Here is a 16,723-nt window from a genome sequence, read left to right on the forward strand (position 1 = left end):
CTAAATTTAATGAACAGCTCGGATCATTTGTGTGGGACTTTTAGTGGGCCCCACACAGTGATCTGTGGATCGAGCATTTATATGTATCGGATTGAGTTGATTTCTCGCGGGGGCCTTTGAAAAAATATTTTAAATTTAATAAACGGCTCAGATTATTTGTGTGGGACCCTAAGTGGGCCCCACACAGTGATCTGTGTACAAAAAATCTGTGTGAGTAGACATTCTGCAAATTATAGGGGGTATAATTGCACCACGTTCTCTATTTTTTTTTAAATTTTTTAAAAATTATAACCGCACCACGTTCAAAAAATAGAATATACTGCAGAAGTTTGGCTATAAAAATAAATACTCCGTAAGAGAGCAGTTTCTTTATTCAACGAGGACGTTGGAGTTTTTTTCTGGGTACATACATAAGGACTTTGGAATTGTTAATTGTAGCTGGACTGCAGTCTTCATCAACCACTTGTCCCTCTCTCTCCAACCCTGCCAGCTTTTTGGGAATCTCTCTCTCCCTGTGGATAAATAATTGAAACACTTCTGCCTCCGAACGAAGCAAGAAATGGAGTCAGAAGGATCAAGGGTTGTTGGTAAGCTCCAAAACCTTAAAACTTTCTATTTCTAGGTACTTGATTGCAACGAATTTACGGTACTGTTTCGCATTTTGTCGTTCTAAATTTGTGGAATCCTTTTGCACTTGTTATCACGATGCTTTTGTTCTGCAATTTGTGTGTTTTTTTTTTCTTGCCCTTTCCTCAAATAAATACTGGGTGGGTTTAACAGAATTAGGGTTCCTTTAGGTTGTTTGTGTTCAGATTGATGTTGTGTGAATTGGGTTTATATGAATTTACTGGTTATCCCCATTGAGCTTGAAGTTTCGGCCACGCTTATGAGTTACACCTACTTGTTCGACACTATATTTTCGATTCTGCGCTTTGAAAAGGTTTTACCCTCTTGAATATCGAGATTTTGGATTCATAAGGTGTGAATCGAAAGGAGAAACAATAAGTGAAGATTCTGCACGTCATGAACTTGCTACCATCTATACAAACCATGTCAGGGAATAGTTGTAGTTAGCCCCTCGTAAATGTTATGAAGATTCCTCTCATTCAACAAAAAATATGAAATTTGGAAATGTGAATTCGCTATTTTGTGTGGGTTTGTTTAGCAAGAATTTTTTTAGGGTTTTGTTTTTGATGGAATTTACTGTGGAAGAATTGGCACAATCGAAAACACTTTGGTTAGCATGAACTTGATTGTGGTGTGCTGCCAAACTTGTGCGGGCACATGTGAGTTGGCTACACTTGCCATCATATATTTCCATGTCACTCAGAGCTTGAGAACGTTTAACTTGAACCATTCTTGCGGTTACTGTATTTTTCTGTAAATTTAAATATCTATTCTTCTTGGGGGATTATCTGTGGGTATGTGCAAAAAGCTGTGGTATGAAATGATTAAGCTAGCAATTTTCAACTAAAAAAAGCAAGGAAATAATGCCTTATTTTTACTGCATGTTGAGGTATAGCGGAGTGTTTCCAAAAACCGATAGCGACAATGAGTTATAGAAAGGAAAGACTTTACCCTTGAACCCCGCCATCTTGCCTTTCATATTTTTGCTGTCGAATTCACATACCGAGAGTTGGATTTTGTGAAAAGTAATAATAATTATCCAACAACTAGCACATGCCGTAGGGTTAAAGAATTATGTGCACGCGGCGCTCAAAGCGTATGCCTACAAGAGATAGAAAATTAACTCAGACACGAAAAGCATATGCCCTTGTGAAGATAGTATAAATCGCACATCTTTGAAGTATGCCATTAGTGTCTTTTTGTACTTATTGTGTTGTTATGGACTTTGTTATGGGTGTCAGATACAAGTGCGTGTCTTTGCCTTGGATTTCCGTAAGTTTTCTTGTTGTTAGGGGCCTCTTATAAATTACGTGTTGATCGGAGTTGCAATTCAAGATAACCACCATGAGTTACTAAATATCTTGAAGAGATGTTTAATAGCCAATAGTTGTGGAAGAAATTAACTCCGCATGGTTCGTGCTTAGAGCCTTATCCTTCTTTCCCAGCCGGTCCCAAGCCTGGATAAAGGAAGAGGGTAGCTAACGGCCAGCACGTAAAAAGCCTGTCAGATCTTTATGACATGAATCCAAATATGATATGAACAAGTGGCCCTTGACAGAGCTCAATGGAGGAAAATGATTCATGTTGCCGACCCCAAGTGATTGGACATAAGGCTCGGTTTGGTTTGGTTTAGTCGTGGAGGAAATTCACACAGACATGTATGTATGGCCGGCAGAAATAGAGGAAATGACTGTTGTGTTCTGGAACTCCAAATGTTTAGCAATCATCCAGAATCCAGATGTTAATACTTGATGTAAAATTATTCTTTAGTAGTTGATTCCTGTGTGTTGATGTGGGCCTGGTTACGTGTGTCAGATACAAGTATGTGTCTAAGCATTAGATTTCTGCTAATGGTTTTATGGTTTCCTAATGTGGGGGTGGGTATTAGTAAAGGAGAGTAATTATGAGGTAGATAAGAATGCAAAGATTTTGGTGAAAGTTGGAAAACTAGAAAACATGAGATAGGTACCTTGATTGTTCTTGAAAATACTGCAAAATTGAGGATATATGTCAAGTTGTGTAGTAACACATATTCAGATACGGGTGTTTTCTTTTTTTCTTTTTGCAAACCTGGAATGTTATACTAAGTAGGTCTCCATTGCTTGAGACATGTGTTCTTAGTTGCATACCAGAGAAAACTCTAGGACATGTCTCCTCTTCTTGCATCCTTCACTGCTTTCAGTGAGCTACTACATTATGGGATGTAAAGCTACCTAATTTCCCTTTATTTTCTTCTCTCTCTCTCTCTCTCTCTCATATAGCATGTAGCTGTTGGTCAAGGCATGTTTCATACGCCCGTCAGTATGTGTGATTGCGTCGCATTGTGTTGTCACTTGTCACTGGTGCATTGGGCCATTGGGGCATTCACTGTAACTATATTTGCATCCAACTGAGGTGTGGAATGGGCAATGGAGGAAGTTGTTTTCTATAAATTTAGTGCTGGAGGTGACTGCGGAGATATCTGTGATTGTTATGTGATTTATGCCGTAATGAAATGTTAAAACAAGAAGACTGCCTATAAGGAAGACATTGTAGCCTAAAGCTAAACAATGGGCACTCTTGTCCAAGAATAAAAGCTAAAAGATTTGTGAAGTTGAGATAGCTATGGTCAAGTTAGTCCTAGATAGTTAACTTATCTGTGGGAAACACTCAGTCAGCCTTATTAAGTTCTGAATTTTCATGGGGTTGAAGATATTACTGGATTGAAGTGATCAGATGCATTGCTCTTTATAGGCTATAGCAAAGAGGATTTGGATGGTAATGAAGCAAGGTCAATGGGGGTTAATGATCCTTAGTGTTACGTTTGTCATTGTTGTATTATCGGATAAATGGTATCTAGAATTCTTCTAGTTTGACAAAATAGCAACGTGCTTTTACTTGCATTACCAGAAATCTTGTTGACTCATTTTAAAAGCAATTTTCAACAATCATTCAGGATACTGCTGAATTGCCTAACCAACCCCATCAACCCCCGCCCCACCACCACCACAGGCAGCAACCCTTTTTTGGTTTGGCAGTTAGTTTAAGTTTTCATATAATACTGTATCCTCTCTCCAACTCTCCCTCTGTTGAACAGTTGAAGTAGCAAAATATAATTGTGAAGTCCCCTTCTGAAATTCTTAAAAGTTTTAGTAATTCCATAGTTTAACTGACACTGGAAAAAGGGAAAATGCTCTACCCTTTAAAAAAGGAGCTTGGACATACAGTTTGTTTCTGTATTGGCTGTATCCTTGAGATGGATTATCTGAAAATTAGCATGTACGTGGTTTCTGTGCCGAGTTACATATGAAAGGAAAACGGATCTATAAATATTTTCTGTCAAGATGAACCTACAACTGATTATGCGAGGATTCTTAGTATTTTGCTTGTTTCCATGGATTTTAGGATTAACAAGAATTTTTATTCATTTTCAGTTCCTAGGAATTTTAGGTTGCTTGAGGAACTTGAGAGAGGAGAAAAGGGAATTGGAGATGGAACAGTTAGCTATGGAATGGATGATGCTGATGATGTGTATATGCAGTCATGGACTGGGACTATCATTGGCCCACCCAATGTAAGTTTTCTTTTTCAATCTTCCCATTTACGTCCTATCAATAAGCGTTTATCCCCTGCGATGCATGGCGAGTAGTTACATAAGATTTTCACCCTTGATAAACCATATGAAAGTGATTATAGTTATATAAAGTGAATCATAAATATCACATTCCATCCAGTAAGAGATTAGCAAAAAAAAAAAAAAAGAAAGAAAGAAACTGATTCGTTGTTCCTGTTAAATAATGCCTAGTGTTCCCTAAATATCCATTGATGCGCTGCCTGAATTACCATAATATGAAAATAATGTAAAACATCTTGTTAATTATTTAGCTCAAAGAGAGAAAATGGTGTGAATTGTGATTTTCCTTTTCAAAATTTGATTGGAAGTTTCGAGGTTTTTGATTTTGATATTCATATAGTTTTCCATAGCAAATGATAATGAAATTTACAACTATTATGAGTTCAAAGGGATTTTATTTCCTAAATAGTGGCTAATTGAAAGTCCAAGACTTCTTAACGAAATATTCTTATTTGATACTTTCCTTTTTCTGGGGGAAGTAAGGAGAGAGGAAAGAGGTGCCGTGTGGAACTTGAAAATTTGTAAAGAAAAGGAAGAGAGTGCATTTTTATAGTCTAGCTATTGAAAAAAATTACCTTGTATGTTTTTTTTAAATAAGTCAAAATGTTTGGCCAGCTTGCGCGCATCCCACCATTCACTAGCGGGGGCCCAATTAAAGCTGGAGCAAAGCCCCGTATGCGCTGGCTGCATAAGAGTTGATAGCACCTAAGATGTTTCAAACCTGAGACCTAGGAGGGAGCAAACCTGTTAAGTCCTAGGCCTTGATCTCCATGCCAACCCCTTGGGGTTAACATTATCTTCTATGTTAATTTGCTTTCATGATGGACTCATGCTCATATTGATTGCAAGTCTCGAGATTTGGATTATTTTGGCTTAGCCAAACACTACGATCCGGTTTTTATCATAACCAGTTTTGTTTTCATCTTGATCCACTATATAAGCTGTTTGTCTATGCTTGTGTGGAGACAGACTTGGAGAGACAGAGAGGAGAGAGGAAAAATAGTTAGAGATTCATCAGTTAAAGGAGAGGGCGGGAAGTTCTTACCTCTATAAAGAGGAAATATATAAACCCAGCAAGTAAAAACTAATAACTTTATGTATGGTGCACTTGTTTTTTTGAACGGCATCAGAATGATGAATTAACCTCATATGTGTTGATTATAACACAGAGTAGAAGAAACTGTGTATATATAAGAAACATGACTACTTATCAAAAAAAAGAAAACCATCTTCTCCAGCAGCCAAAATTTTGTCGTTGTCAGAAAAGGAAAGTAAAATGCTGAAAATGCAAGTTTTCTATAATTGTTGCCTACTAGTTTGCAGAAAAGTTGTGGGACTTGCTTGTTTAACTTTCCACCTAGGATTGATCTTCCATCAAAACATTATGCCATAAAGGGAAAAACTATTGTGCTGCAATCTACATTTAACTTTTACTTTAAACAAAGATATTCTAATGTTTTGGCAAAATGTTGGTTGTCATTTCAAGGTACACTCATGAAAACAATTTCCTTTTCCTTTTAGTTTAATACTACACTTTTTCTGAGGATATCTTGCACAACATTCTTGGAAACTGAACAAAGCCTTAGTTGGGTGAGAAGAAGTTTTTGTGATTGGACCTTGAGCCTCTTGTTGTATATCTTTTTCTTGTGTATATCCTCTTCTTTATTTCATTTAGGTTTGTGGCCAGTTTTGGTATTCCAAATTAGCACATCTGTACCAGGGCATGTACAGTCTTGACCCCACTTGCTCAACCGTTAATCGCAAATATAGGGAAAACAAGCACATTCTGAAAATTTTATTTTCTACTCTTAGCTATTATTTATGTTGCCTTTTTTTTTTTTCCAACCCAAAGGTATGATTGTGGTGGTGTTATCTGCGATTAGTACTGTATGCTAGAAGAGAAAGATTGAATTTTTATTGTTGACTTGTGCTTGCTTTCCAGACGGTGCATGAAGGGCGGATCTACCAGTTGAAATTATTTTGTGGTAATGAGTATCCAGATGAGCCGCCAGCTGTGAGGTTCCAAACTCGAATTAACATGACTTGCGTAAATCAAGAAACTGGATTGGTAAGCATAACAAACGACGATATAATATTGCATAGGATACTTGAAAAATAAGCTGGTGGGTGGTCAAATTACCTGCTTTGTTTTGGGTTGGTAATTTTGCTAATTCGAATTACCAGGTTGAACCTAGGCTTTTCCCTATGCTTGCTGACTGGCGAAGGGAGTACACAATGGAGGACATACTAATGCAATTGAAGAAAGAAATGTTCTCTCCACAGAACCGGAAACTAGCTCAGCCTCCTGAAGGTGTGTCCGTTAGACTTCTAAGTCCCGGCAATCTTCTTTTCTCTCTATGCATCAATTTGGTACCAGCTCTTCAGCAGTTTTTTGTTTTGTTTTTTTGTTCTATGAAGATTCATCCTTCGTCTAAAAGTTCCTATAGATAGTAAAGAAGTGGGTTGATTGGAAAAATACCAATAAGGCACAATAGTCCATTGAAGAGGTTCTTCCGGAAGAAGAGTACACACACACACACACACACACACATGTATATGTATTAAAGTACGCATCTTACAGATTTTAATATGCATCTTGTAGATTGTTCTGTGTAGGAGAAGCTCCTTGATCCTTTGCCATGGCTCCTGAAATATATTAGTTTCTGCTACCCATGCAAAAGTAGGATATCTTTGGCGAATAGTTAGCCAAACTGCCAAATTCACTGACCCACGACTATTTATCAGTGTATCTTTCTTCCCGTAGGCAATACGGGGTCATGGTCCTCGGATAATTGCGTGCGTCATATTCCATTATTTGGATTAGCTCTGATTCACGGAAGATGAAATCAATATTTAACACACTGAATATTTGTATATTTTTAGGAAATGAAGAGGCAAGGGTTGATCAGAAGGGACTGATAGTGAACTGTTGTATTCTTTAAGTTGAAGGGAGAATTTTGAGGATTAATTTGTGTATATGAAACATATACCTTGGGCAGTTCCACCTCCGACTTATTGTCTTCTTCTTCTTGATATAAGCTATCTATTTAAAATAAAGAGAATGTAATTTAAGACACAAACCCTCACTCTTACATTAATGTCAAAACGTTCGAAACCCTGTGATGTATCTTGTGTTAATGGTGAATTTGGATCCTCTCGTGCGATCACCCATGATCTTCATGTGAGAAGAAATGAGATCCGCATACTCCCATTGTGATGTTTTGAGTTGTTTAATTTTTAAGTTTTAATGTGTAACTAATTCATGAGCATAATCTTGTTTTTTCGGCTCTCTGAATCTTTCTTCGAGCAATATAGGCTTTCACGCATGAAGAACATAGTTGATTGTATCCTTATTGTCCTAAGGGAATTGAAATTAACTTTTAAAAAATTGACGGTCTGTTTGTCTGAAGACAGAAAAAGAAGGATTAAATGACAGGACCATAGGAGAGAATTCAATCTTGTTAATGTTAGTCTGTATTTGGATTAAGGGTTTTGTGGAGGGATTTTATACTATAAAAAAAATGTAAAATGGTAGTAGCACATCAAGATGATAGTCATTACAAAATTTCTGTTCTGTTTGCTGAATCACATGAATTTTTTTCTCAAACTCTATATATAGACAAGATATACAGGGAGTTGGAACTGTAGTGGTTTTTTTTTTTTGTCAAAAATGAAAAGTTTTATTCAACTGTGAAGCGAAAGCCGGATAATAGAATCACTTCGCGTACTGAATAACTAGGTTTTTTTTTTTTTTTATATTCCTGTAATCTAGTATTATATTCCTGCCCAAGATTACGATTCCTGTAATCTAGTCATATTCCTACCCAAGAATCCACATTACTTTAAGTCGACAAAAGTGATTATTAAGGGGAATGCCAGTTGGACGAATAAAATTTACCCAAAACAGCAAAGTTCAGAATGAAGAGCACGTGTACATTAAGGCTAAGCTAATAGAAAAATGTAACCATCTGGGTGGTAGTCCAGTTGGTGGGAGCCATCACCTCTCTTTAACACCTGCGCCAGTTTGAGTCCCGGGAGACACATTTACGTTGATACCCGGTGGTGCCATAAATAGACTTTATTTCAAACCCGTATGTGGACCGAAGATGGGAATTTCTCGCCACTGTGCACCAGGTGGTGCCGTTGCAACGGCCCGTTCTTCCGAACGGTAGCTATGGCTCGAACCGGACATTCCATTGGCAGGTAGGGAGCCCGTATGGTCATGCCCAAGGGAGAGTTACTACGTTGGTCGCCCTATTCTACCCTTTTGATTATCAAAGAAATAGAAAAATGTAAAAAGAAGCACGAATATAACTTATCGTAAGATTACCTATTTTTTCTATATCTAACCCAGAAAAAAACCTAGCCGTTTTCTCTCTTCCTCCCTTCCCCTCCCCCGTTTACACCACCCTAATGTGGCGGCAAGAGGGGAGGGCTTTATCCTTAATGGGGTGTTTTCTTCCTTCCCTATAAGTGATTGTCCTTTTTCTCGCTTTCAAAAATCTCTCATGTCCACTGAGGGCATTTTCTCTCTTGTTCTTAAATTTGAGAGTTTCTTTGTATTTTTCCTTCTTTTTCATCTTTCTTGGCTTCTCCTTCATCACCATGGTGCCGCTTTGTGTTTCGACAATGGTGGTGGTGATGGTCCTCTGGCATTGCGATGGTGGTTCGATGACAAATCAGGTTAATTGGATCGGCTTCACCATCGATTCATATTTTGGGTTGCAAAAGATCTTGCCTTATGGAAGTGGAAATTGTCATCGAAGGTATTTGCCGAGAAGTTGATCGGTTAGGATTTGGGATTTTCTTTTCATTCTTAGATTGGCTATCGTAGTTGATCATGTAAGAAATATTTTTAGGGGCCCACTTAGTCACATGGGTGGTTAGTATTGCCCACTTCCATTATCTCAGATAAGTGGTGGTTTAGAAACTCTTCACTAACCCATTTTCTCAATTATGTTTAGTTTCCATGATGGAGGGGACTATAAGGTTTCTTAAAGAAGATTAAGGTTCCTAGTCTAGCATTATAAAAAGCCCATGATCTCCATTAAATCAAGGCATCAAGTCATGCATATGCATAGGCTAGAAGACACCTAAATCAAAAGATTGTGTGTTTGGTGTTCAACTTGAACAACAATAGCTAGAGGTTAAGACGTTCCTAAATTCCGCTGCATCAAGTCATACATAGGTTAGAAGACACCTAAATATAGAGAGTGTGTGTCTGGTGTTCAATTTGAACAACAATAGCTAGAGGTTAGTACATTAATTCCTACTTTCCGTTGCATATGCTCGTACGTGTTTTGTTTAATTTATCTTACTGATCACACTTTGGATTTCGTGTTTGCAAGGTTCTGGTATTCGCACTTAGAAAGCTAGACCTCTTAATTGGTTATTGGATCCTCTGTGGAACGATAATCATCATCTTTGATCGATTGTTGTTATATTTTTTTATTAATGAAAGTTTCCTACCATGTTTAAAAAAATCCCTCTGTCCCTAAATAAGTGTTCAGCGCGCAAAACTAGGCTTTGCAAAAATGCATATTTTTTATTAAGAAATTTAATTTTTTTACAATCTAATAGAACTCATTGCTATCTATTAATTTATGAAAAAAGATTAATTTTTTTAACGAAACAAATGCATCTTTTTGAAGGTTTAGTTTTGCGCGCCGGACACTTATTTAGGGACGGAGGGAGTAGTAACTTATAGTTGGACCGGAAAGAAAGACATCCACAGTCGGACTGGAAAAGAAAGATATTGAGGAAAGAGAGGAGATGGAGGATGCTCCTTGTTTTGCCACTCATGGTTTGCAGACATGAAATTGTGGTCCAGTGGAGAAAAAAGAAGCACAACCACTCTTTCCAAACAAGTCACTTCTTAGTAGTTTTGATTTCTCTATGACTGCATGATACCCAATTTGAATCCAAGGATCGGGCTCTCTTTTTAATTTACTTCGATTTGGTAGATGGAGACAGAGTACAAGTGATCAACTAGAGAGATCTGTGGTGATTGAATGTGGTTTCCTGAGTGTCCAATGGAAGAATTGCCGGCCGTGCGAGGCAATTGAGGTCCCGTTTGATAACAGTGATAGATGGTTGGGATTCATAAGGAGGTGAGATTAGGATTGTGATTGGTAATGAGAATGGATTAGTAAGGAGATAGGATTGGTGATGAGTATGTTTGTTTGAGATGAGATTATTAATATCATGTTTGTTTCACGTGGAATAGAATTTGATTGATAGTATACATTTCCGTTTTTGCCCTTATGCAAAACTGATTTAATTTTTGGATGGATATTTTCTGGATCAAACCAATTTTTCAGAAAATAAACAGAAAATGAAAAAAAATACTTTTGAAAAAAGAGGTAGAACAAGGCTATAAGCTGCAGGTATTTTGGTCATTAAATGATTTTAGCAAGGCTATCTTTGTCTTTTCACATTGGAGGAGTATGGACTGGACTACCAATACCATGTCCAAGAGATGATTTCCAATACCCCCAAATGATAGGACTGCTAGTCCCTTGGGCTTTCCAATCCCAATTTCAAATGTGCAAACAAACAAGGGAAAATGATGGCCTAGGATATGTTTTGATAATTAATACCTGCCAAGAACATGCTGAGAACATTTGTTAATGATGTAAATGTTCTTGACGGGTATTACTTATCAAAACACGTCATTGACCGTCATTTTCCCAACAAACAAGATATTGTGAGACTCATGGAATTCATACTCCCAATCCAACCCCCAATCAGGTTATCAAACAGGCCCCTGAAGGAATTGGTATGAGATGTGCCCAAGAGAAAATTTACAAAGTTTTGGGCTATTGCCCCACGGTGGAAGTTGCCTAAGCTCGGAAGCTTGTGGCCTGTGGGGCTTACTCACGGCTGGCCCTGTATATAATAAGCATTGGATACTACATAAATGGTGTCACGTACGCGTGAACGCCACGTTTGAATAAAGGAGTAGTAAAAGCCACGTTGGAATAAAGTAAAAGTAATCATAGGTAAATTAAAGTCAAAGTGGGGGCCTAAATTGCATCTTTTTAGCATGGCAAGTCACCACGTACGGTTGGTTACATTTGAAGATAATGCTCATAGCATACATCAGGCTCCAAGAATTTTTATACATGAGATACTCAAAAAGTTACCCAACTCTACTAGCTCTATTAATTAGTCATATAAATTTTATATATTGGTGTGAAAAAATGATCAAACAAAATACGAAAACATAAAAGATGTTACAATTGTTCTTGGCTAATTTTTAGTATATTTTTAGCCCAACAAGATTAAATTGGTGGATCGATGCATTAATATCTTCTTTTTTTTAGGAAATAGTGTGACCGCAAATAGTTTTTTTTTTGTGTGTCTATATTGTATACATGAGAAAAAGGTTAGTGGAGAATTAGTGTGTTAACAATAAAAAAGGATTTGAATCTATGAAGAGACATCGAACCCTAGACATTCCCTTTTGCGAAGCAAGAGGTACTACCAGATGGGCTAATAGGTTGGAGTCCGATTTTGTTTACCCTCGCTAAATGAGGGTGACCATTACATTCACTTTTATTGGTTGTCTCTTGTTGTTAAACTAATGCCTAAAATGGAGGGCAAATCACAAAGGAAAGGTTTTAATGTTTGATTGACCAAAGGATATGGTAAAAACCCTCTGTTTTCAATCCACACGGAGGAGATGATGATGCAGAGAACATACATGGAAGCTGTCTTGTCGATCAAACATTAATACCGGTAGACGGATAATCCTAGGTGTCAAGTGGAGATTATCAAGAATCGCCCATTATTGGAAGCTTCTTTTCTAGAAACCGGGCTAGTAAGAGAGATTAGGACATACATATGGGGCTTTTCCAAAAATAGTACTAGCAATATTTATCACGTTTCTTTTACCTATATACAATTATAGTAGGAAATACTATTGATAGAGACACGCAAGTCAAAACTACAGTAAGAAGATTTAATTCTAGCTCTCTCAAGCTCCGTTCCGTTAAAATTTATATTTTTTAAGTATTGATTTTTTTTATTTTACGAGATAGATCATTCTCTCATAATACATTATTTTTAATTCAAAAAAATATAAGTACTTGTTTAAATAAGTACTTATTTGAATTATTTGAAATTTCCTTATTGAAACAGGAACCATGGTTGATCCAACCATTTGGCTGACTACGGAATTCTCTATCATACTCATGTAACTCATCCACACGTGAACACCTAGAGAGGTGGGGTGGGGTAGGGTAGGGTAGGAAAACGTTTCGTCCAGTACCGACAATCAAGTCGGGTCATAATTTAGTGATCAAGATTTGGGATTTAAAAACTTATTAGTTTTTGGGTAAGTGATTTAGAAATTTGTTTTCTCTTGAGGTTTAATCTCTCAAGTATTATCAATTTTTTTGGAGTCAGTCTAAATGGAGTTTTACTCTAATTTTAATTCTGCTCCTAGTAAGTGGGCTGTGTGAGGTTAAATGTTCAGTCGAGGTGCATGTAAGCTGGTCCGTACACCTGATATTTTTAAAAAAGTCGCGTCATGAGTCATGAGTGACAGCCAAAGAGAAAACATTGCCCGTTGGCAATCTTTAATTTGGATGCTTTTACAGCATACTCAATATTCACATGAGAAAGAAACGGCACATGTCACATGCATAGGGAATTTTTGTTGACTTTTGAGGCCATGTTTTGGCTCCATCCTATACAAATGCAGATTTGCATTTACTCAGAAGATTTGGCGTGGGTTGCATTGAATGCAATTCATTCTCCCATGTGGGTGATTGAAGTCAAAGATTGGCAGCCTATGAAGATTTCTCAAGCCACGCTCAAATCAGGAAAAATCTCAGGCGTGGATTTGCATTGATCCTCGCATGGCCATGAACAGTGAAGTTTGCACAGCCTATAAAATTCGAGCTTTGCTCCATGTTTTTGTATCTCTCTTGAGTGAGAGACCAGAGAGTGGGAAATCAGAAACGTATCTGATTTTGTATCAGTTTGAGAGAGTGTGAGTTTGAGTGATTTGTAATCCTCCTCCTCCTAAATATAATCTGGCTGCCCCCCGTGGATGTACCCGATTTTGGGGAACCACGTAAATCTTTGTCTCTGTGTTTGTGTGTGTGTTTGTGTTCTGGTTTGATCCTTAGTTTCCGCAACAATTGGTATCAGAGCATTTGGTTACCAAGAACACAAACTCTGTTTCGGCTCTGTTTTCCGTTTCTGTCCAGAAAATTACAGTCACGGAATTCTGATCAAAAACTCAGTTTGATCACTGAGTCTCGTGCGTCTCTCCGAGACGATTCCAACGCACCAAGGCCCGTCGCGAACCGAGCACCACAGAAGCAGAACGCTCCGTTCGACGGCGGCGTGTTCACCGCGAGTTTTGTCCAGATAGAACCCAGTTCCGAAAAGTGATCGGAAATTTTTTTTGATCAAAGACCCAAATTCGGATTGTTGAGACGATCACAACGGTGGTCGGAACGTCGCCGGAGGTGGCCGGAGGAGCGAGCACGCGCCGGTCAAAGGTGGGGCGTGCGGAGCGCGTCAGATCTGCGCGCGCGCGTGGATAGCGCACGCTGGCACGCGGAGAGCACACGCTGGCGTGTGGAGAGCGTGTGCCGGTCAACGCCACATGGGCAGTCAACGCTGACTAGGCGATGAGTCAGCGGCCCAGTCAGCAGCCACGTCAGCGAACACGTGGCGGTGCCACGTCAGCAAGAAGGGTCCCATTTTGGTGACACGTCAGCGGTCAACTGTCCACGTCATCCGGTCAACGCTGACGTGGCAGTCCAGTCAGCGGTACAGTGGCTGGTCAATGGTCAAACTGCCAGATTTTTTTTCTGTGATTTCGGAGGCGTCCGAACTCCGTTTTGCGCCCGTGAGTAGTCGATTTTGACTATCTCGACGTTCCAGATCCAACCCCGTGCCCCGTTTTTCGAGTTTCCGTTCCGAAAAAATCTGTTGGGAGTATTTTCAGCGGTAAAACTCTCGTTTTTGACTTCGTTGGATGTCCAGCATCGACGAGGAGAGCCCTAGTGTTGTTTCTTCAACACCTATGGACAAATCATCAGATAAGAAGACTTCAGACGAGCCCTCGGTCAGTTCCTACATGAGGAGGAGCTCGGTTTCGAATGCCAAATTCGAAGTGGATAAGTTCGATGGCACAATTAACTTCGGCATGTGGCAATGCGAAGTTTTGGATATTCTAAATCAACAAGATTTGGAATTCACTTTGGAGGATCGTCCTGAGGATATGTCCACCTCCGATTGGGACAAGCTTAATCGGCAAGCTTGTGGCACGATCCGTCTTTGTTTGTCCAAAGACATCAAGTATTCTGTCATGAGGGACAATTCAGCCAAGGAGTTGTGGCAGAAATTAGAGAGCAAGTACATGACGAAGAGCATAGAGAACAGACTCTACCTGAAGAAGAGACTGTATCGTTTTCAGTATCAACAAGGTGCGTCAATGAACGAACATCTAAATAGTTTCAATAAAATTTTGGCCGATTTGCAAAACCTTGATGTTAAAATTGACGATGAGGATAAGGCACTTTTGTTGATAAATTCTTTGCCTGATACATATGACCACTTGGTTACTACCTTACTGTATGGAAAAGATGAAATTCGTTTTAATGACGTTTGCTCTACTTTGATTAACAACGAGGTACGGAAGAAGGATCAACAAGTTCATCGAGATCCCTCTTCATCAGCACTATCAGTAAGGGGAAGGACTGAATCGAGGAATAGACAGTCCGGGAGGAGACAGTCCAGGTCCAGGTCAAAAGGCAAATCAGCTGAAAGGAATCAGAAATCCGGTGACAGGAAGCAGATTGCAAAGGATGAGTGTGCTTACTGTCATGAAACGGGGCACTGGAAGAAGGATTGCCCCAAAATCAAGGAACAACAACAACAACGAGCGAATGTTGCAAGAGGAGAGGTTGACGACTTGGCGTCAGCCTTGATTGTTTCATCAGACACGAATTCAGATGAATGGATTCTGGACTCGGGATGTACCTACCATATGTGTCCCCATCGGGACTGGTTCTCAAACTTTCAGGAGATTGACGGTGGCGTAGTTTTGATGGGCAACGACAATGCCTGCAAAACTCAGGGGATAGGTACAATCCGACTCAAGTTGCGCAACGGTACAACCAAGCTTTTGACAGATGTCCGGTATGTCCCGGATTTGAAGAAAAATTTGATTTCTCTTGGAACCTTGGATGCAAAAGGTTACAAGATTACTTTAGAAGGTGGAGCCCTGAAAGTAACCCATGGTGCATTAGTGGTCCTGAAAGGCACTCGGAGGGGAAATTTATACTTCCTCGACGGGCGCACAGTTACAGGAGGAGTAGCCATCTCCAACAGCAGCTCAGATGATGCTACAGATGACATTTCCCGACTCTGGCACATGCGCCTAGGTCATGCCGGAGAGAAAGCTTTACAAGGATTGGTGAAGAAAGGTCTCCTAAAGGGGGCCAAGACAGGGAAGTTTGGATTCTGTGAGCACTGTGTTCTGGGCAAACAGACCAGGGTCAAATTTGGCACCGCAGTTCATCGTACGAAGGGTATTCTGGATTATGTTCATTCAGATGTTTGGGGGCCCACAACGACAGCAACTTTTGGTGGCAAACGGTGGTTTGTCACGTTTATTGATGATTTTTCACGGAGAGTATGGGTTTATCCCATGAAACGCAAGGACGAGGTCCTTGACACCTTCCTTCGTTGGAAGCAGAGGGTGGAGACTCAGACTGGCAGAAAAATCAAGGTACTTCGGTCAGACAACGGTGGTGAGTATACTTCAGATCCCTTTCTCAAAATCTGTCAGGAGGAGGGGATAGTCCGACATTTCACCGCCGCGAAGACTCCACAGCAAAATGGAGTTGCAGAGAGGATGAACCGCACTTTGGTGACTAAGGTGCGGTGTATGTTGTCCAACGCCGGTTTGAGCAAAGTATTTTGGGGAGAGGCAGTCGCCTATGCCTGTCAGTTGATCAACAGGCTACCGTCAGAGGCACTTGGCGGACGGACTCCCATGGAGGTATACTTTGGTCAATCTTCGATTGATTACGATCGGCTGCATGTATTTGGTTGTCCTGCTTATTTTCATGTCACAGAATCTAAGCTGGATCCTCGAGCTAGGAAGGCTATATTTGTTGGCTTTACTCCAGGTGTAAAGGCCTATAGACTCTGGTGCCCGGAGTCTAAGAAGATTATTACCAGCCGAGATGTTACTTTCGATGAGTCGGCCATGCTTCAAACCAACTCTCGAAAGGTTAACACCATTCCAAGGTGTTCAGATCAGGTGGAGCAGTCAGAGCAGGTGGAGCTAGAGGTTCCTGTAGTTCAAGTTCCTACCATTTCGCCACCACAGGAGCACCACAGTGATGTTTCAGATTCGAGTTCTGAGTCTGATGATGTTTCAGTTCCCGAGGCTATAGCGCCAACACAGTCTATTGCTACTAGCCGTCCGAGGAGGGAGATTCGAAAACCTGC

General features: G+C 39.7%; 2 protein-coding genes across 3 annotated transcripts in view; both read left to right on the forward strand.

The window, feature by feature from the left end:
* Window positions 1-16,723, forward strand: part of LOC131301842 (probable peroxygenase 4) — a 60,318-nt gene that overhangs the window by 27,480 nt on the left and 16,115 nt on the right. The gene's annotated exons all lie outside the window — the stretch shown is intronic.
* On the forward strand, window positions 356-7,358 carry LOC131301843 (ubiquitin-conjugating enzyme E2 variant 1A-like). 2 transcript variants are annotated; one of them, XM_058328316.1, is made up of 5 exons: window positions 356-587; window positions 4,041-4,180; window positions 6,183-6,308; window positions 6,425-6,551; window positions 7,124-7,358. In XM_058328316.1, exons 1-5 carry the CDS (start codon window positions 560-562, stop codon window positions 7,180-7,182), a joined length of 480 nt encoding a protein of 159 aa, XP_058184299.1. In that variant the 5' UTR covers window positions 356-559; the 3' UTR covers window positions 7,183-7,358. The 2 variants fall into 2 exon arrangements, with proteins under 2 accessions (XP_058184299.1, XP_058184298.1); XM_058328315.1 differs by having other exon boundaries at window positions 373-587; window positions 6,425-7,358.

Source organism: Rhododendron vialii, chromosome 9a (assembly GCF_030253575.1).
Source record: "Rhododendron vialii isolate Sample 1 chromosome 9a, ASM3025357v1".
Taxonomy (NCBI): Eukaryota; Viridiplantae; Streptophyta; class Magnoliopsida; order Ericales; family Ericaceae; genus Rhododendron; species Rhododendron vialii.